This window comes from Lissotriton helveticus, chromosome 1_1 (genome assembly GCF_964261635.1).
Source record: "Lissotriton helveticus chromosome 1_1, aLisHel1.1, whole genome shotgun sequence".
Classification (NCBI taxonomy): domain Eukaryota; kingdom Metazoa; phylum Chordata; class Amphibia; order Caudata; family Salamandridae; genus Lissotriton; species Lissotriton helveticus.
Genome location: NC_136057.1, coordinates 1,402,659,661 through 1,402,681,066, shown reverse-complemented (window position 1 = coordinate 1,402,681,066; position 21,406 = coordinate 1,402,659,661). Strand labels below are relative to the sequence as shown.

The 21,406-nt window shown below is 43.2% G+C and overlaps 1 protein-coding gene across 50 annotated transcripts in view; it reads left to right on the top strand.

The window, feature by feature from the left end:
* The window catches only part of NFIX (nuclear factor I X), a 5,476,577-nt gene that overhangs the window by 4,547,779 nt on the left and 907,392 nt on the right, over positions 1 to 21,406 (top strand). For all 50 annotated transcript variants that reach the window (XM_078684524.1, XM_078684487.1, XM_078684527.1 and 47 more), the window contains one exon: positions 805 to 1,336. In XM_078684524.1, coding sequence (XP_078540650.1) covers positions 805 to 1,336 — 532 coding nt within the window. The remainder of the gene's footprint in view (positions 1 to 804; positions 1,337 to 21,406) is intronic.

Here is a 21,406-nt window from a genome sequence, read left to right as displayed (position 1 = left end):
CCTTGTCTCTTGTTTATTTATTGTTGTTGTTTTCGCCCCCGCCTGGTCCCTCTAAACCAGTCTTTTGCCCCCACCACGCCTTTCAAACTCCGCAATCGCTCTGTTCTGTGTTTTAATTTTTATTCTTCAGTAAACCTCTTCCCTTGGCTGTAAAAAAAACATAAATATCTATCTATCTATATATAGATAGATAGATATTTATATAATTTAGCATTTTATTATTTTGAGGGGCAGGATACCAACTTAGCACAATTTGGGCCCCTTCCCCTTAACAGCTCCACCTAGCACTCACCAACCCACCAACCTTACCCCAAGTCCACTAAGCTCAGAATATTGATATCCTGCTGCTAGATTCGGCGCGATGTGCAAGAGGAATGGTAACTATTAATAATTTTTAAAATAATTATTTTAATAATGTATCAGTAAATTTGCCATATGAATTGCACATTGTTTTCGTTTTTATTTACTTTTACTTTGCTGTTTTATGCTTTATGCATTTATCTATACGTTTTTTGTCCAAAGCAGTTGGCGCTTCTTATATGTTTTTTTAAAACATAAAAGTTGAAAATAGTACTGAAATTTTAAGAAGACGATGTGAGAAAGGGTTGGTTTTCAGCTGGAAAAGTTCATATTTCATATTGGTGAAGGCAGCACTGTTTGAGCCTATTTCGAATAAAAAATATTGTCTGTTCAGCATGGTATTGTTTAGTTCTATTCAAAGCAATTGCAAATTTGTTTGTAGGCCAACATCTTTCCTGCAGATTCCAACTTATGCTTTCCTCTCATTTCTCCTTCTCTTCACAGGATGAATTCCATCCATTTATCGAGGCGCTCCTCCCTCATGTCCGTGCCTTCTCATACACATGGTTCAACCTGCAAGCCCGGAAGCGAAAGTATTTCAAGAAGCACGAGAAGCGGATGTCCAAGGATGAAGAGCGTGCAGTTAAAGACGAGCTGCTCGGCGAGAAGCCTGAGATCAAGCAGAAGTGGGCATCCCGGCTGCTGGCCAAGCTGCGCAAGGACATCCGGCCCGAGTTCCGTGAGGACTTTGTTCTGACCATCACCAGCAAGAAAGCACCATGTTGTGTGCTTTCCAACCCCGACCAGAAGGGCAAGATCCGCCGGATCGACTGCCTACGGCAGGCCGACAAAGTGTGGCGGCTGGACTTGGTCATGGTCATTTTGTTCAAAGGGATCCCCCTCGAAAGTACTGACGGGGAACGGCTGTACAAGTCACAACAGTGCTCGAACCCTGGCCTGTGTGTCCAGCCCCACCATATTGGGGTATCGATCAAGGAGCTAGACCTCTATTTGGCCTACTTTGTGCACAACCCAGGTACGTCAAAGACCCAGTGTTCTCTTACAATTTTGCTTGTTTTTTTTGTATTTCTTTACAGTTGTCTTTTTCCAAGCTATTTCCTTATCCAAGATTAACTGAAACTGTGTCTCCTCTCTTCACTTAAAAACAAATATCAAGACAAAATGGGTACATTCAAACCATAAAACAGGATCTAAATTTCAAGGTACGCGTTTCCTTCCCTTAGGCCATGATGCGTTCAAGTCATTGTTTCAATTCTAACCAAGTACTCCCTCAAATAGGACAGTTCGCTTGGTTTATCACTGACATCAGTCAGTCCCCAAACAAACCCGAAAGAAAAATGGCAGGTCAAAGTTCTCCTGAGGCCCTGTCTGCTTTAAAAGCATCTCCCTGGTAGACTTTGCACAGAAAAATATCTTAGCGCCTCAGCCATGCAGGTAGTAAGTCGCAAATAGGCAATTTACATCAACCTCCATTCAAATTAAAACATTTAAGCTCAGCTCAGTTAACCTGACCTTATGTTTTCTCGAAAAGCTACCCCTTGATGTAACGAGTGGAGGCTAGGCAGCGTAAGGCCGCTCTCTTATATGAAACCAAGCTGCATGGCTGCATTCTGTGAAAAGTTAGGAAGTGTGCCTCGTCCTTTATTTGGTTTGCAAATATGTTTCTCACTATCTGTATGCGCAGTATTGTAGTTTAATAGTTTTTTGCAAAAGGACCGTAAATGTTTGTAGAATACTACTGCAACATTCGCAAAAACCTGTCCGGGTTATCATCGGCGGGTTAAAATCAGACTTAAAATTGCCCAGAAAGATCTATTTCCTTTTTCTAGGGTGAAAGAGTTAAACAGTGCGCCGCTCTTCCTAGGAACGGTGCCCACATTTTCGCAACCTTTTGCCAATGCCCCGTGGCACAGACGCCGCCAGCTCTCTCCGCTACAAAAGCCGGCCTCCAACGTGCCCCCGCCATGGTGGGGTTCCAGTCTGCAGGTAAACCGAGCTCCCACGTCGGGGCTGAAAACACCGGTAAAACGAGAGCCTTTCTTTCCGAAACCGCACAAAACACTTACAGAAAAATCACACCCCTCACCTCTCTATTTTTTGGGGTAGGCGTGGAGTCCTCGGAATGCGAGAGAAAGGGCTTTGTGAGTTTAATTGTGAGGTTAGTTAAACGGGGAAACCACAAACCCAGCGCACTTTTCACCGAGGCGGTACGGCTTTAAAATTGCCATTGTATACTCTGAGTGAGGAAACTTTCCCTAAAGAGCCGCATCTCTGGTTTCCTTTTGTTATTTTTCCCCCCTGCATATGCCACCTTCTTTTTGAATGTATCAGAAAAGGGCCCGCTCGAGGTGCCTTTCTTTCTTCCTCTCTTGCTGCGGTTTCACCTCTTCCCATTCCCTATCTATCACCTGATACTTCTGATTCTGGACATGAGGTTTGCCTTACTGTGTGCGCTCAGAGCAGAGACGTGGCACGCGCTCTTAGTGCTGCAGACTGAGGCTGTTGCTCTGAAAAGAAAAGAAAGTAAACAGATGCATAGAAATTCGTTTTTCAGCACCAACAAACAATGTCCCCACAAATGGGCTATTTATTTCATTATTGCACTCTAATCATTTTTAATGCTTCGATGACTCACCTGTGACTTGATTGCTTTGTTTTTATTTCCCCATTTTACTTTTACACTGCTGAATTTTGTTTCTGTTTGCTTGCCCTTCGCTGTTTCATGTGGCGTATTCAGCAAGGTGATATGGTTGGCATCGTGGTGTTACATAATCCGTACAGGATCAATATTTTGCCATGAAAAGCAGCTGCACAAATATATTTTTTACTTTTTGGCCGTCATCATCAATTGCTATTTACTGTAAAGTTTACAAACTTGAATTTCAATAGACCACTAACTCCTGGAGTTTTTAGAATCGTCTGTCGGGTAGGAAATACACACCCAGCCTGCCCAAAGGACAGTGTGCTTAGTATTAACTGGCCACCTCCATTGCCCGGTGTATGAGCAACCGGGAGTACCACCTCGGCAAGGTGCCAGCTCTTGGTGTGAGGGCATCCTCTGTCAGCCCACTAGGGTGGGTGGCCACCTTGAAGGTCAAGGCATTTCCCTGGACGGCCTCCCTCCAAACCCTCCAAGCGCAAGGGATGCCTCGGGGACGTTGCCACTTTATTAGTTTCACAGACACTGGGCAATGTTAGAAGTGGATCTCAGTGCCTATGATCTATCAGTATTTGTAGGCAAGAGCCTCCCCAGTATCGACTGTCCCCAAACCACCTTTGCGAATTGGCTCTTCCATTTACCTTTCATCTCGTCGACACGGGCCTTTTTGATAGTCCAAGTTGTGAACAGGAAGTAGTTGTTAGTTTGAACTGTCATATCCAATTAAAGAAAATAATATTTGTATTCACATTGCAGTTCTTGACCCTTCTTAAAGTGGTCTTCAAATGCTCGGGGAATTCTTTCCCAGTTCTGAATAGCTCTACTCTATAAACTGGTTTTTAACTCCATCATCGCCAACTTACTTCAGTCCGGTTGTTCAGTCGTTATGCCCTTCTCAGGCTCAGCTCACATGCCTGGCGCTCAGCTCCCCGTGGCCAGCTTCGCTTGCTTTTTTTTTCTTTTGTGTTTTTTTCGGCTTTACTCGGGATCTCACGAAAACCTTCAGCTTCAAGGGTGGCCGAGCAGCGATGGGTGATTTTATTTTTTCTATTTTGACTCAGTTTTCAGATCAGTACGGGTTGCTGGAGGGACACACTTTCTATGGCTCTGGGGCGATCACGTTTCTGCTCGGCTTTCTGACAATGAGGAGCACTGTGCCGCCTGGCATAGGGAGAGGGGGAGAAGGGGTGAAGTGGCTGGCATGGCTGGGCAGACAGCATTGTGGAGATGGTAGCTGCTGCCAGCAGCCCGGATTAGAGAGCGCTCCCTTCCCAAACAAAAAAGTCACATGAGAAACAAAAGCAACCCATAGTTTAAAGGCATCAAAATAAAAAAATATATAAGGAAAGCAACTGGCAGCCAAAATTGGAAAGAGACAAAACTTCACATAAAGAAGGTAAAATTAGCAAGCAGGCTGTGCCAGCAGTTGGTTGCAGGAGTTGGGATCAGTCTATCACGAAAGAGGAAAGATAGTGCCTTTTTTTGGGTAAATACTGTGCTCCTGGCAAAGGCATGCATAGACTCATAATCATGCACGTCTACCAACAAATGTCCTTTCTTACAGTGGCGCTTATGACTGCAAAGAACTGGACAATAAAATATAAGTTTCTTCAGACTAAGCCTGTCATGAATCCAGCGTTTCATTATTTGTTATTATTTGTTGCAATGTACGCTCTTGTCAGAGAGATTCGAAGCAAGGCCCTCTTTGAAAGCGCACTGTAGAAGTTGCAGTACATAACAGCGTCTGCTATAGACCTTGCTCTATCCTGTATGTATGTAGGGCCTAAGTATGTGGCCATGGCCTTTTTAGCTTCTCTGACCCTGTGCCCTCCATTATACTCAGAGGTTAGCTGATCTCACATGTTCAAGCGCCAGGATACCTGTAGGGTCGCAGTGCGCTCTATAAATGCTTATTACAATTACGATTACAATGTTCAACCTCTGGGCGCCATGTTGTTGTTCTCCGCAAAGGAGAGGGCTGACCAGATCTGGCCTGTTACGCACTGGTTTGCTGTTGACTTTCCCCCATGCACTTCTCACCATCACTTTCCTTCATCCACAACAGCGTGTAACAGTAGGATATGATTCGTCTGCGTCAGTCGTGTGGGCAGGCTTTGGGCTGTCTTTTAAAACTCTTCCAACAGCTTCTTTCTGTTTGGCCTACTGGAGCGATGGGGCGCCAAACAGATTTTACTTTGTGGGTTTATTTATGTGATTCCCCACCACCAGCATCAGTTTTCGCCTCTGATGTTTAACAGTATAGGGAGTCTGTCAGGAATGCTTACAGCTAGCGAAAGAACCAAGACAGGAGAGTTTAAAGATATGAAAAAAGTAAAGGAAAGATAAGAGGAAATATAATGATTATAGGAAAGCTAGATCGCAGAAGATAGGCAAGGCAAAATGAGAAACATGTAACTGCAAAAAAGATACTTTTGAGCTATTACAAAATGACAGAGAGAGTACCAAAAGATGGAAAATTTAAGATAAGCAGTACAAAGAAGAAAAAACTAACCATGAAAAACAAGCATTGGTAAGGAAAAACCAGGTATAATTAAAAGGAAAGTTGTGGACTGGAGATACTATAAATGACTGACTTGGGAGAGTACAAAAAAGAATTAATTGGAGTCAAAAGAGGAACAATATGTTGCAACTAACGAAGAAAAAAGGAACCAATTAAAATGCAAAAAAAGGAGTCGAAATTGAAAAAATATTATGTCTAAACACAGAACACAATGCAAGGCAAAAAAACCTAAGAAAGGTCATCTCCCTTTAGAGACCACTACATATTTAGTTACCAAGGAAGCAAGGAAATACGGTGCAATGAGAAAGAAAAAAGTGAATTAAAACAGAGGAAGAAGAAGGTGTAAATGTAAGAAAGGTTAAGCTCTTTTGGGAGGAATGAGAACGGGAAGCAATGAAGGAAGACCAAGAAATTGGCAGTGGTTACACTATAGCCTAATATATTATAAAGTCATAGTCTAGGTTCCCCCAATCGAATGTGCATACAAATAGATGTACTTAAAAAAAAACTTAATGTGTAACGGATTCCAATCACACATTCACAATGGCTTACATTTCAATGTTTTACTTGGTTTCTCTCACCAAAATAAGTGTATATGTAACATAAATGTATAATCTATGATAATGTTATTTAGTAATACACAACCAATGCATTTCATGCACATTGAATACCCTTCTTCAGTGGTCCACAAGTACCACACTTCTGTTAGTTCTCCGTAATTCAAAATCATAAAAACATCATGTCAGTTCACACTTGGTTTTTGTTTCAGCTAAAACTTTAAAACCCATTTCTATTTCAAGTTCAGTCCTTGTTCCAAGTGCTAGTCTTGCAATCACTAACACACCAACTGCATTCCAGCTCAATTAAGGTTGAAGCTTATCTTTCTTCTTTCTATCATGCCTCACTTAAAGCAATCCCATGAACATGAGCCATTTGTCACCTTGGTAGTCACTTTTTTTGTTAACCTTTTTGTCCATGGGCAACATTTCATTTCAGTTCTTTCATTATGACCCAACAGTTGCCTTGTTTTAAAGTTGCTATCCAATAGGTTTTACTTCATGATTATCATTTGTCCCTTTCAGCTCTCCTTAGGAATTTGTCTACAGTTTCCAAATACGTGAAATCAAAGCCGATTAATATTATGTTGGAATTCTTGAAAATATTTAACACTTATACTTTACAAATATCCCCCAGGGTACTAAATAACTGAAAGGTATATACAAAAGGATAGTATTTCATCACTGCAAGGAGAAGAAACAAGCTTTCTTTAGATAAATAAAAGTAGTGAATGAGAACTGCATTCAAGAAAATAGTGTTTAGATGCAAAGAAAAAGCTGTGTAGAGTGCCTGCTGGCAAGTTTTGACAAAGGAAAATGTGAAAACAAGACACATTGTTTGTCTGATGTCACTTCCCTCTAGAAGCTAATTTTACACCTGTCTGTTTGAATGCAATACAGAGGGCCTGGTTTAGACTATGGAGGTAAATCAATCGGTATGGTGGAGTAATTTACTTCTGCCACACCGAGGGTCCGTCACCTAGCAAATTCAGGGTTATCCTCCGGCCAATCAGACAGCTCTTATTATTGTCATGAACTGCAATCTTTTAACATGTTTTTATACTTTCAAAAACAAAATCCCAAAGCGGGATTTTGTTCTTGAAAATAGAAAAACGAATAACCCCCACAGTTCATTTGACCTCCCACTCTGAATCAGGTGGGCGATCGAATGACCAAACCTCTGATTTCCCTTACTTCATCGCACTGTCGGAGGAGTATATCAGTGTGAAGGAGATGGAGTAGAGTCTCCGCGCTGACATGCATAAGTAAGATCTGCCTGTTTGTAAATCAGGTGGGCGGACCTTCCGTTTGGCACAGAGGGTTCTCCATTGCCTTTGTGACAGAGTACCCTCTACACCAAACTCTCAATCAGCCCCTAAGAATTTTGATCAGCAAAAAAGGATGAGACATGACAAACAAGGAAAAAAGAATGTAGATAAAATGAAAGTGTTAGTGGCAGATAAGGAGGTGGGATTCCAGCACAAAGAATATCACAAAAGTGAACATGAAAACAAGAAAAATAAAATAAAAAGCAAGAGATATTAGGGCAAAAATAGAAGATCTGATAGTCTGAATATATTCAGAAGAAAAGAAGGAGTGAACGAATTGGATAATGTAATGATTGATGGAAATGACTCCGAGCAGCAATGATAAAGTTGTAGCAAGGTACTATGAGCCAGTGGCCGGGTACAGTGAGCTAGACATTTTGTTACAAAATAGAGAACGGAAGGCCAATGGGAAGTGTACTTGGACCTAATAATCCGGGCGGGTGTAAACAAAATCACTAGTGCAGCTTTCGATTCCTTTTTGCTGTCACATCACTTTCAGGAGAGCTATTTTCTGTGCCAGTGGGAGGACAACTTACTGGAAAAAAGATGTCTGCCAACAGTGTCGAAAGCACCGTTAAGATGTTAAGATGAAACCTTTCTGGAGACTTCTAGCTTAAGCACCTTCTTAGATCAACAGAGAGAGGAAGAGACGTAAGGCAGGGTTGGCTTCCTCAATAGAGAATTGGAGAAGTAATCCACGAGCAAGGCGGAAGCTCAAGAGGTGACCGATCGCCAAAGCAGGGGTTCAGTGGGTACATATTTGCGATGCTGAAGAATAGAACATGCTGGAGGTAGCGTGAGTGCGAAAGTCAGGGCTCGCAGTACTGTATACCTGATGTTTCACATTGAAAACAGAAACCTTCAATAAGAAACCTAAAATGTAATTCCACAGTCGCAAACATGCATACAGACGCACAGCATACAAATATAATATGGACATAGAAACATAACAGAATGGTCCAGTACACACATGTGAGAGCGTACACACAGACAAAAATAGAAATAGAAAACATTGTAATGCACAGATATGGACACAATAAGTAGCGTAAACATTGGCACGCACAGACGCATTGAGAAACACAACTACAGACACATGCAGTCTGACGTGTAAACCATGCTCTTAGTAGCAGGGAGAGATCTATTGGACTTTGCTACCACCAACTCCAATTCTGTATAAAAAGGACCATCTCGATTCCGAAAGACCGCTTGTTTTCCTTTTGTTGGCTGCCGAAGTTAAAGCAATCCTCTGATATGTCGACAATAAATCTAAATAACTAATATACTCGATTACAGTGTTAAATAAAAAAAAGGTACACTAAAACTATCCCAAAGTAAGTTTAAAGGTAAGAAGTTCTTCAAAAACATATCACAGCCCACGGAAACAAGCAAACACTTAATGGAAAGTAGACAGTCAAAGTTAACCTTAATAGAGACTAGAAAAAAGTAAGGGTTTCAGAAAGAGCTTAGGAAACAAGCAAACACTAATGGAAAGTAGACAGTAAAAGTTAACCTTAATAGAGACTAGAAAAAAGTAAGGGTTTCAGAAAGAGCTTAAGTATGTCAGAGGTGATGAGACTAAGATGAATATGGACGTTCTGGCTTGTTAGTAGCCTTCCAGAGTTTGTGGGGTAAAAAGTTGGTTCTCAATAAGGATGTTCGACCCTTCTACAGCTGAAGGCTTAGGCTTTGAGCTAGTCCATTATGTCCTGGTCTAAGGCAACCTCGACAGCTGAGGCTGGTAGCCTCTCTCAAAGAATGGGGTCGTTTTTGAGGCCTATAGTCTTATTGAGAGATATGATAGGCGGCCAGCTGTAAGTCAAGGGTCAAAGATCATAACCTCCACCAACCTGGCAGATTGCCGACCACCATAATTGGAGCTCTCTGCTTGCCTAACTGAGACCTCCATGCCTTCAGAGGAGCCACCACCATGGTGGACCTCCTAAGGCATTGTATGTTCGCTGAGCAACAGCTATGTGAAATGCCGCTGCTCAGCAAACTTTTTTGTTTTTCAAAGACAAACTGCCAGGCCGGTAGTTTCTTTGTGAAAATTAAAATCGTAGTGACGTTGACACCCAGGGAGTTTTCTCACAGGATATGGGAAGCCCTTTTTCTTTTTTTCTGTTTAATGCTGCCAAGCTTTTTGTGACAGTCCTGAACATAAAGAAAAGTACACCAGAACGTCTGTGCTAAATACGGTGAATGGTCTGAGATACTTAACACTAAAAATCCCATGTCCATCGGGGCATTGGGTGTAAGGTTTCCATGAGCAAGGACACCAAAAGCAGAAATATTGTCTGCCCGACTCTTGATAGAGCAGGCAGCAGGTTCTTTGTCAGTGCCCTTCATTCCGTACCCAGAGGTTGCAGAGGCCAAGTGAGGTGACCCTATAATAGCTTCCTGTCGCCAGTCTAGGGCCTCTGAATCCGGTCCAGTCGTCTTCATTCCAGACCAAGGAAAATCCTGCCCAACAATGACTAACCCCCCAACGGTGAGCAGGGGCTGACAGACTCTTGGGTTTAGAGGGATGACAAGCACAGAGCCAGCTTCCAATATCCAGTGTAAGTTCAAGCAAAAGCAGTCACAAGCACCTCTTATACCGAGTAGCAAAGATCCCGCCTGTATAGTCTTAGAAGAGGTTTCCTGAAAAAGAAGAAGCAATCTTAAGGATGCACTTTCTTCAGTTCCAACATTGTAACCAGAGGTGCAGACCCTGAATCCAGCCTTACATAAGGCAAACAGGAATTCATTCAGGGGCCACCCTGTTTTGTTTGTGAGGTATTCGGGATCACCAACTATGTGGAACAATGCACATTAGGGAACCCTGTGGGCGGTAGTTAGCGTTCTAAAGTGATAGTCTGGGGACATGGTATGCCCTGGGCTTCCTTTGTGACTCTCCCTCGCCCTTCCCCCAAAGAGAGCTAGGAATTTCTCTTCCCTTGCCATTCCATGCCTAGTGATGAGTGCACTTGAAGGGAAAATCAGCTGCATTTCTTGGGGGAGATAGGCGGTCCATTTATAGAAGGATTGTCCTTTTTTTGTAGCTGCGGGATGCATATGATCATCTTTGCTGTACCATTAGACCTGTGTACATATGTTAGCAAACTGGCAGCGGGGTAAAACAGGAGACCGTGTATACCTGGAGTCTCTTAAAGACGCTATCTTAGGCTCAAACAAGTGATGGATGGCCATGCGTGAACTGATCTGAGTCACTTGTAATTGCAATTACTCCTTGCATTCCCTTCTTTTATTTTGGGGGATTTTCCAATGCCGTTATAGACTGGGACCAAGAACACTCACTGATTTGCTTGCTGTTAGTCCCGTCATGGAATGGCACACACAAATGAAGAATATAGTGGATTTTACACCCTGCTGTAGAGATCGAAGCAAGATTTTTGATCCATCACTTTTTGTTTTGTCTAAGTGAAACACACTAAGTGACTGTGGTCTGCTTAGGCATGGGCCACAAGCTTGCTGCATCATCAGGGTCAACTTAAGTCTCACTGATGAGGCCCATCAGGGTCCTAACCCATTGAGGGGGGGGTTGTGGTTCCCTGCAAAGAGGAATTGATGTAGCTATTTGGACTTATCTGTCCATTTTGAGGGGGAGCCAAGGCTGATTTACTTATGAATGGCCCCTTACATTAATGGCACAGGGAAGCAGCCAAACAATGCTTTTGTGGTGCCTCAGCGATTTAAGCCTTTGGACATAGAAGACCTATTTCTCTTTGTGTATAGCAGCCACTGCTCTCCAGAGCTGTTGCCAGTGAGTGCTGCTTCACCCTTACTCAATTTTAACATGAGCCCGGTGTGGCGGGTGACGGGATGCAGAACGCTGTGAGTAAGAAACGTACGGACAGGTGAGGCTTTATATGCACTTCTGCATGCTCATGACACATGTAAAATGAGAAGCAGACATGTGACAATGCACAGTCGCTCTCAGACATACATTATTAGATGCTCACTTGCACTAGCTCACAGATTCAAAAAGAAAGGCGAGCTGCAATATAGTCACGCACAGAAATGCCGAGGCTAGCACACACCCTTGCCAACCTCCCACCCTGCTTTTTTTAGCACTTTGTCTCCCAGCTCCAGCCTTGTAGCGCGAATTCATGATTTTTCTGTTTAACATACAGTAACACTTAATAATGGTATCGGTGCAATGAGGGCTAAAGAGAAAGCCCAATGCACAGAGCACTTTCAGCACTCATTGGTTATTTCCAGTCACAAATCCGGGGCCACACATGTGAATCATCAAACGCCTGCAGCTCTAGCCAAACACCCTGGAGAAGAGAGGCCCATGAGGTATAGATGGTGGCACAGGCTGCACCTATGGAAGAAAAAATAATAATAATAATAAAAACATTTATTAAGCGCCTGGTTACACAAAGGAACAGTGCGTCCCCGCGCTATGAATGCATTCCATCAGAACTCCCAAAACAGGCCCAGTAGAAAGGGGAAAAGACAGATGGATCCTACAATCACTAAACTTTGGGAAACAGATAGGTCTTCAATTTCAGCCTGAACCGTGATTCAGTAGGTCAGAATGTTCAGAAAGGGCTGGGTGGGGGCTAAGGACAGTTGGTCAGGAAGAATGGGTTCAGCCGAACTGGAGTGATGACTTGGGGGGCGAGGGGGGTTTATAATCAGGATGCCAGAAAAATGTTGAGGCCGGGTTATGGGAGGAAGTTGCTTGGAGTTCATGATGGCTGCTGACATGGCTACGGAGTGGGAAAAGGTTCAGAGGGCAATAGGCCAGCTCGTGAAAGATGTGCAAAATGAAATTGCCAAAACTAAATTATTCTCTTGTGTTTTTGAATCTTATCCAATGAACACTTCTTAAAGTGATAAGACCTGCGGTTACTCTGTACTGGACAAAGATAATTAACACCTTCTCGGACAAGGCCGAATCTCAGGCTTCCAAAAACACGGCAGGTCTCTCCTTTTTTAAACTAAAATTGGAAAGTCAGGTGGTCTGGTCTTTGCTACTAGCTTCTAGCTTTTTGAATGCTTGTTTGTTTTTTTGCCATGGTTTTGGTAAAACTTTATTGTTGGGACAGCTGCTGCGCCCTTGCCAGTATAATATAAAATCATTGGCTAAAAGAAACACATAGTAGTCCTTGGCACCTAAGGGAAGTACTTTGCATGTAGATGTGTACTTTGTGAAAGCATAGAATGCTGTCACTTAGAGCGAAGTTAGCCAGTGGCTGAAGTGGGATGACCCATTGCTCCATGCTGTATACTGTAGTTAGTGGAAGTAAAGGGTGAATGACACAACAACAGACCAATGGATAAACAGGGCTGACTGAAATCCCCTATCAGTAAGTATATTATGTAGAATTTTAGTAAAATCAAAAGGACTTGGTTAACGGCAGACGTAAAAACAGACCCTATTGACATAACCAATTCTGCCCAATCTCCAACAAATCTATCCTTGTGATAGTTCTGGGAAACTGCTGAGAGGCCCAACTCAAACTATACACTACTAACAATGACCTTAAGGAGTTTCAGTCTAGCTTCACAGCAGGGTGGAGCATCAAAACAATAATTCTAAAACATAGTCGTTCATGCACTTCCCTTCTAGACAAAGGTGAACCCTACCTCTTTCCCTCTTGGATCTGTGGACAACGTTTGATACAGTGGATCCCTTCACTATACTAGAACCTTTTATGGGTGAATGGGGTTGACGGGGAAGATCTAAAATGGTTCTCATTATAACTCCAGAACTGATGTTTATATGTTAAACTCGTCAACTCTTTCTCCAGACCTGCAGTACCCCATCAAGTCAGTCTGCAAGGGTTCATTCACTCTTCCACTCTCTTCCATCTTTATATAGAACCACTAGCCTCATCCCTCACACAGCCCACATTCGGCTCTACTTGAAAATGTCCTCCCCAAAGACATTAAAGTATTTGTCCAAGTTCTATCTGACATCTAATCCTAGATGATTGACACATCACCGCAAACTTAATCCACTTAAAACGAAGTACCTTATGACATCTCTCGCAAACTGGACTGTCTCAGTCCAAAACTTGGGTCAATAAGTTCCCTGGGCTAAACTGCCCGATATTGTAGATGAATCCATATCACTAGCATTCTTCCTGGACAAGAATTTAAACTTACAAACACAAATCAACTCTTTGGCAAAAGGAACACAACATCAGCACAACATCAGCATGCAAAGTATCAAGCTTTTAATCCCAGAAAATGGTTTTAAAGAAGATCTTCAAGTTTTGGTGCTGAAAAGGCTGGATTATGGAAAGTCATTACTTTTTCCGAAACCTCACCTAGTTCCTCTCAAAGCTGCATTACAGGAAGCGGGTAGGCTGTCCACTGGCTGGGGAACGTTTGATAATTTTTCAGGAACGCCTACAATATGTGCAAATACCGCCCTCTGGGGATCAGGAATCAGGACACTATTCCTATTAGATTAGTTTTTTTTGTTAAATTACTGTGCTTTTCCATTTGGAATATCTGCATTTTATAATTAAGACTGACATATGACCCCATTAATTTTATCTCTCTGTTTATTGCTTATGGCCTCCCACCCATTTCTGTCTTTTTTATATAGTTCTGTGCATTTGCTATACCCTCATTATGTTACAATTTTGTAATATTACGTGTTGTGTGCTATGCTATTACTTTAAATGTATTTGTTTGTACACCCCACACTTTTTGCCTTTTAGTCATTTTGTGGAAGTCTATATTCTCTCTCCTGTAGACAAAAATCTGCGTTGAATGGTGAATCCGCAAAAGTACACTTAAGATGAATAGCTGTGACAACATCCGCAGGTCTTCCCCTGGAGCCTGCAGGCGCAAACACCAGCATCCCACAGCCTGCAGGGAGGCAGTTCTGCTACCCTAGGGTCTGTAAAGCTCATGGTTCCTCAGCGAGATAGAGGTAGCGGGAGAGCGGTTTACCTGCATTGCTGCTCTAGCCTCTGTGTTGCAGGTCTAGTATAAGAGCAGAGGCTCTGTTCACCTGAGTTGCAGGTCTGATTCTTCTGTGAGCAGGAGGACCTATGTGTCCCCAAAGCTGCAGCCTCTGTATAAGAAGCAGGAGCTGCAGTTTCCACTTCTCTCTAAGCAGCAGAAGTTCTGCAGTTCATTCCTCTCTATAAGCCGCAGGAGCTGTTATTTGAGATGCAGTTCCAAATCTGGCCTCTCTATAGGTAAGAGCCCTGTTTCTTGAGCTGTATCTCCTAGATCCTTTTTTAAACAAACATTTGGAGTTGTTTTCCCTACCCTGCATCTGTGACTTCAGTATAGGCACGAGGAGCTCTGTTAACTGAGCTGCCATCCTAAACTCTCCATAGACAGCAGGACTCCTGTACCCCGAGCACTAATTCCGTCGTCTGTCTCTCTGTATAGGTATTTGGTGCTCTGTACCACGAGCTGCTTTTCTGGCCTTTCTACAAACATTATAATGTCTGTGTGTAACCTGGGGTGCGTTATGTACCCTCTGTCTGCAATGTTACCTCACATTTCCAATTCCCTGCACTAAATTTGTTTGCTAGCACTTAACTGTTAAGTCTGCTGCAATGCATGGGCTGTTATGTGAGAGTTTTAAAATGGGCTTGTGGCAAGAATGTAAAGTGCTTTTTATCAACATTTTAACTGTTCCAAATTCTCAAAGTTGAGAAAGTTAAAAGTGAAAAGTCCAACTAAAAACAAGTTTTTCAAGGGAAAAAATGAACATGTTTTTTGCACAATTCTCTCCCTAAAGAGTTTTTGCTTGAACAATCCACCCCAAAACTTTTCTTTTGGGATATTTTCCACGAAAGGTGACTTTTGTTCGATGGTGATTAACTTTGCAAGTTTGTGAATTTGCAAACTTGATCACTGTTGCACAATCCTGGACAAAATCATAATTTTGCACATCTAAAAAACCCCAATGAGAAGTTGGCCATGTAACCAGTGTGTAACCCTGCTTCAGCTATGATGTGACTGATCTAAAATGATAGTCAAGACCTATGACATTTTCTTTGCCTGATTTAGTTTGGAACCATTCACTTGTCATCCACTTTTTTGCAGTAAATTGGTTACATTTATGAAATACCAACCTGTAGCCTAGAAAGGCATCCATATACTAGCTGCTGCTGCCACTGACTTGTCCTTTGATACCTGTCACACTCCCCTTGCTAACCCTGGTGTAAGCAAACATAGGCCTTAGCCATATTTGTTTTCTCATGTTTCTATTTGTTAGCTTTCCTCTTGCACCACTGAAAAATTAGCAGCTGTCTAAAAGCATCAGCCTGGACAGTGGTCAACCCTCCAGTTTAGTTGGTATTCAAATGGTTGTGATGTCACTTCCATGATCCCAGGCATTGTAATGAAGGACCATACGTGTGTAGTCTCATGCTGTGATGATCCCAGGAAGATGTGTAGAAAGATTTGCCTTTCTGTGGGCCAGACCCCAAAAGGGCAGGGTTAATAACAGGAGTAGGCTCATGTAGCCGGAAACACCCAGTGCTTAGCCATGTTTATGGTCGATCCTAGCAGGAAGGCTCTTGTCACTGGCATGGGGGAAAAGATTGACAGTCGTTTTCTTCATATGTCTACATTCAGCTAAATGCATTTGTGGTGTGTTAATTGATAATGTTGGGCCAAGAAACCCAGGTGTTACTGGGCTTCCTGGTGTGGCCTAAAATATATATATATATATATATATATATGTATATATATATATATATATATATATAATACCTTGCAGCCTCTATGCTGCTGGACCAAGGTGACGCGAAGCACAGGGTCCATGTAGGGCACACTGCTGTGAGTAAGGTAGCAAGTTCCTTTCTCTAAATGATATATTTGTGTCAATGAAACAAGGTCTTCACCTTGTGTTGTGGAAGTCCTAGTTTTCTCTGGCCATTCCTGTTTTAATAGACCTCTAAATTGAGGAAGGATGTTTTCTGGAGCACAGAATCTCTTGCCCTGGATAGAAACATCTCTTTGTAACACTGGTAGGAACATATATCTGAGAGCACTGTCCTCAGTGGTGTAGAGGGGCGCTATGGGATTCTATTCTGAGCATTGGAAAGTGTACCTTTGCCACCTGGTAGAGTGGTAAAAATGTTCATAATTGGGTGTAGTCGGCCACTCATACCCCTAGGAAATGGTGCCACTGCACATGCTGCAACTAATGCTAGCCATGCCCATGCTGTACTCGGCGGGTCCAATTCCCAGCCGAGCATTACAAAAGGGTGCTAATGAAACCATTAACCGGACGATTATGCACTGCATAACTTCAGGTGAAACGGGGCGCAGCAGAGTAGACTGGAGAAAGATTTGATCCCATTGGGATCTAGAATGACCAGGTGCTGTGGATGGTCAACATGGAGTTGCCTGAATGGGAATTCACGGAATGTGCTTGGGGTAGGATCTCACCACCCACACCAAGCGACTATTTGTCACAGAAGTTGCACATCCCCTGAGCTGTAGTAAGGTCCTTTGTGAGTAAGGGATGTAGCAAAAGCCTCTCCTTTTATCTACTTGATTACTCAGAATAAAAAAAAATACTCCCAGAGGGTGGGTTCCTGAAGTTCTACATGTAAATACTATTTTCAAACCTGTAAGAAAAGAAACTTGACCTTGAATTGTTGCAAGTGTGAAGAGAAGCAAGTTTTGACTTGGTGCTCACTCGCTCTTTCCTGGAAGCAGTATGAGAGAGCTCTAGGAGTGTCTGCTTGTGTTTTCTTGTGAACTTTAGTTGTATGTCACAAAACTATGTAAAACACACAGCTTATGCTTCTGTGTGAAAGTCTGGGCCTTTCAAGTGTTTTGTACATAAGTGTAATGTATGTTGCGTGGCGTGAGAGTAAAAGCTAAGCAAGGTATCGCTCGCATTCATTACCTTTGAGTTACAGGCGCCGACCAGGAGTCGTAAGAGAACTCTGTCTGGGTGTGTAGACAAAGGAAAGGTGGAAACTGCGAATTATCGGTAGCCCAGTAATCGAGAACTCCACAATTACACGACAGCCCGTGTGCAATAAAAACATGTCACACCCCCTCGAGAGGATGGGTATTAATTACTGTCAGGGTCCGTCTCCTTTGTGGTACCCTAGGCACTGTGCTGATGTAAGGATGACCATGTTTCACGGCCTCTTCACTACTGCACTGCCCACCAGCACAACCAGGAAAAGTTGAAATCATTGTGCTTGGTTCGTAATATATTCTTCCACTGCGAATTTTTCACCACGAAAAATGCTAAAATTTGCTCCCTCGACAAATATCTGATATGATTTAAAAAAAGAACCGTTGAATATCCCTCACTTTAAAAGCCTTTGCATCACTCCCTGGAACCTTTGTGGAATAATACGAGATAAGTCCTTTAGTTTTCAAAAGCTTTTTAAAAATAGAATTTTTTTTTTTGCTTTATTGATTGTAGCATAGTCACTGCAGAGTTTCTCATCCTAATTCGCACCATGCGGCCCTTTAGCACTTTCCCAACTGCAAATATCAACAAGCATTGGCAAAGCCAACAGGGGCTGCCTGTGAAGGACATTAGCCAATATTCGGTTTTGCTTGTGTGTGTTGCTAATTCAGAACAAACACATGTTTTATTGCCATTGCTGAACAGCGGTAGCAACAATGTAAAGCGACAATGTCTGACCTCAGTGTGATGAGGTGTGTGATCATGGCCACCATAAATGCGTGCTTGATCATGGTCACCATACAAGCACACATGTCCATCATGACAGCGCTGCACCCATTTTTAGGTCTCGCCTGTCGATGCGCATGCGCATCGAGCTTGCGAGCCTATTGCGGCTTATACAAGCTTTAACTAAGAAGCAAGGAATCGTGGCGATTCCTTGCAGTGCCCGTGACTTTTAAGCTCAATGCGCATGTGCATTGAGCTTAAAAGCGCGTGCACAGCCGCCCGCATTCCTCCGACACCTTTGAAGTGAAGCTTAGCTTCACTTCAAAGGCCCGGCTTCTTCACACCCACATGCCGCTCTGCCCCGCTCAGCCCCCTCCCCTGAGTCATCCTGCCTGCCCAGACTTCTCCTCCCCCCTAATTACATCCCGCTTTCACTTGTTTGTATTTACATCATGTTGATTTATGTGCAACATAAGTTTTATCACATTACTCGAGGCTTCGTGACGCTAAATGCGCTGACCAGCATTGCAATATTAGACCTTTCTTTTCTTTTTAGCTCCGGCCGACATATGCTGCGTGTTTTTTACAGCTACTTTACACGGCAGGGATGCACCTTCTTGTCGATGGCCCTCGGTCTGCCAACAGTTTGCCTCTTGCTTTGTTCGTACCGCACAAGTGGAAGGTTCAGTCTGATGAGTTTTTGCCCACTTGGCACAGCCACGAGTACAGTCTTTCTTATCGACGGCGCCACCATTTACAACTCATCAATAGCGCCTCAAGCTGCTCACTCTCCTTCTCCCCCACCCCCCACCCCATCCGACTTGTTTTTCTTTTAACTGTACCCCAACCGAAACGGACTCAGAAGGATGAAAGGCTTTTGCATGCGACTACCCAACTCATGCGAGCACCCCCCCCAGTTCTTCCTGCGCCCCGCCGATTACCACCCCCCCCCCCCCCCCCGCATTCCTTCACTTCCATTGAACCACGCAGCCCGGGACACAATCCCCCTGCACCCATCCCCCTTTAGCCTCCTCCCGAGCCATGCGATCCTCCCCACGTCCCTCACTCATCCAAATTTGAACCCAACCCCGCTTACTGAAACTTCAGCTTCTCTCCCCACTCTCCACCACAAGCCCCCGCTAGCACATCGATCACGGGGGTGAAATATTCAGTTCACACTATTTATTTTGCTGATTTCTTCGTTTTCTTAGGTGCAAACCGCGTGCGCATTATAAACACTTTTTATTTGTCCTCTCTTTTGTGTGTTCTGTTACATTATATCTTTCCTTCCACTGTTATCTCCCTCGACTTACATGCGAAGCAAGCGCCCGTCACAAACAGGCTGTCTAGTCTCTCTTTAGTTTGCTGGCGCCATTCAATTCACACTATTTGTTTTTCTGCCATCTCCTTCTACTTACATGCAAAGCGAGTGCGTACTTCAAACACTTTGTATGGCCTCTGTTTAGTCTGCTGTCTACATTAAAATCACACTTGAATTTTAGGTTACCTTCATTTGCTAGTATACACATCGGGCGTGTATTACAAACAGTTGTATATTATATGTAGCTTTTGCAAGCACAAGTGATGTTGTTTACCTATATCTTAATGTCGATTAGAGCTGCTTATCATTAAAATATATAAAACCATTGATAGTATAAGGCATTTATTTTTTATATTTTTCTATGAATCGTCATGTGTAATATAAAACAAACTGATGTGTATAAACACATGCGCTCAGTGTTACAGTAGCGGACCATATTAATGCGATCTTCCTTGGTCTAATTTTTGCTGAGGCGGTTAAATAGGGTACTCTGTGGCAAAGGACCTTTGTTTTATATATCTTCCGCTTTTATTGTATCAGCATGGGGTCTGGCTTGTTAAAAGAACCATAACAAGAGCTGAGCCATACAAAGATGTTGCGCGTAAATCGGGGAACACTTGTCATGTAAACATACGAGAAAGATCATTCAAAATTAAAAAAGTTATTTATTTTTTAGCATTAGAATTTTATTTTGATGGACATTTATTGAAAGAAATTGTTTCAAATATGAAGCCTTCAAGAAAACCCCTGTACTCTAAAAACATTGCCACGCAACGCCACTCACCCACGCAACGCCACTCACCCACGCAACGCCACTCACCCACGCAACGCCACTCACCCACGCAACGCCACTCACCCACGCAACGCCACTCACACACGCAACGCCACTCACCCACGCAACGCCACTCACCCACGCAACGCCACTCACCCACGCAACGCCACTCACCCACGCAACGCCACTCACCCACGCAACGCCACTCACCCACGCAACGTCACTCACCCACGCAACGCCACTCAGCCACGCAACGCCACTCAGCCACGCAACGCCACTCAGCCACGCAACGCCACTCAGCCACGCAACGCCACTCAGCCACGCAACGCCACTCATCCATTTGCAAAACGAAAAATGTCAAACTCTTCTATTGCGAGACCTATTGCATTTTCAATGCTTGTTTAGCTTTTAAATTACCCATATGTTAGACACCCATTGTAGAGTGATAAATAAAAAAATATTTAAAAATGTACTAATGCTCATCGCGCAGAAAGGACTGGGTCGTTTTGATACTGAAGCTACTGGAAGTTCAAAAATAAAAAATAAACTGAAGTTGCTGGATGTCCAAAAAAGAATAAAATTATAAATAAACTTAAAAAAATATGGCACGGGTGGCGCAGAAGAGTGAGGGAGCCATGCAATGCTGCCAAGTGGTGGGGGAACAATAGCGGGCAGCGTGGAGTGTGGCAGCATGGAATAGTGTGGGAGGTAGAACAAAGTTAAGCTGAAACATTTTTTTTTAGAGGGGAGAGAGGCAAGAGGTTACAGGCGGCATACAGAAACCATGGGGGATTATGAATCTCAGGAGATGGCTGCACACAGGAGAGAGAGATAGAGAGCGAGAAAGCCCAATCATTCCCATGAAGTGCTACAAGAAAAAGTAGTTTCCTGGCGTAAGCTGTGGAAGGCTACAAGTTACCCAGTCAAGAGAATGGTGGAGGAGAAGGGCTCCTGGTGAAAGATCGGTACAAGGAGAGGGAAGAAAGTCAAGCCATCTAATAAGAAGCAAGCTCTTTAGAATGGCAAAAAAAAACAACCAATCAAAAGTGGCCGGTTGGCACAAAGCACACTGTTTGCAAGTATTTGTATTGTACATAAAGGTCATTTGAAAGCAGGCTGTAGGCACGACCTAAAACAGCCACCCATCCACGTTTCTTGGCATGTGCAAAGATGGTCGTCAAGTAGTGAGCTGTGATGGTCTTTGATCCTTAACCCATGCGAAATGATGTCCCGCAGAGTATTTAATGGACGTTATCCATGGCCGCTCTTTGTCATTTGGTTCTGTTGCAACTGAGGTCCTTTAACTGATGCCTGTCTGTCTGTCTGCAGC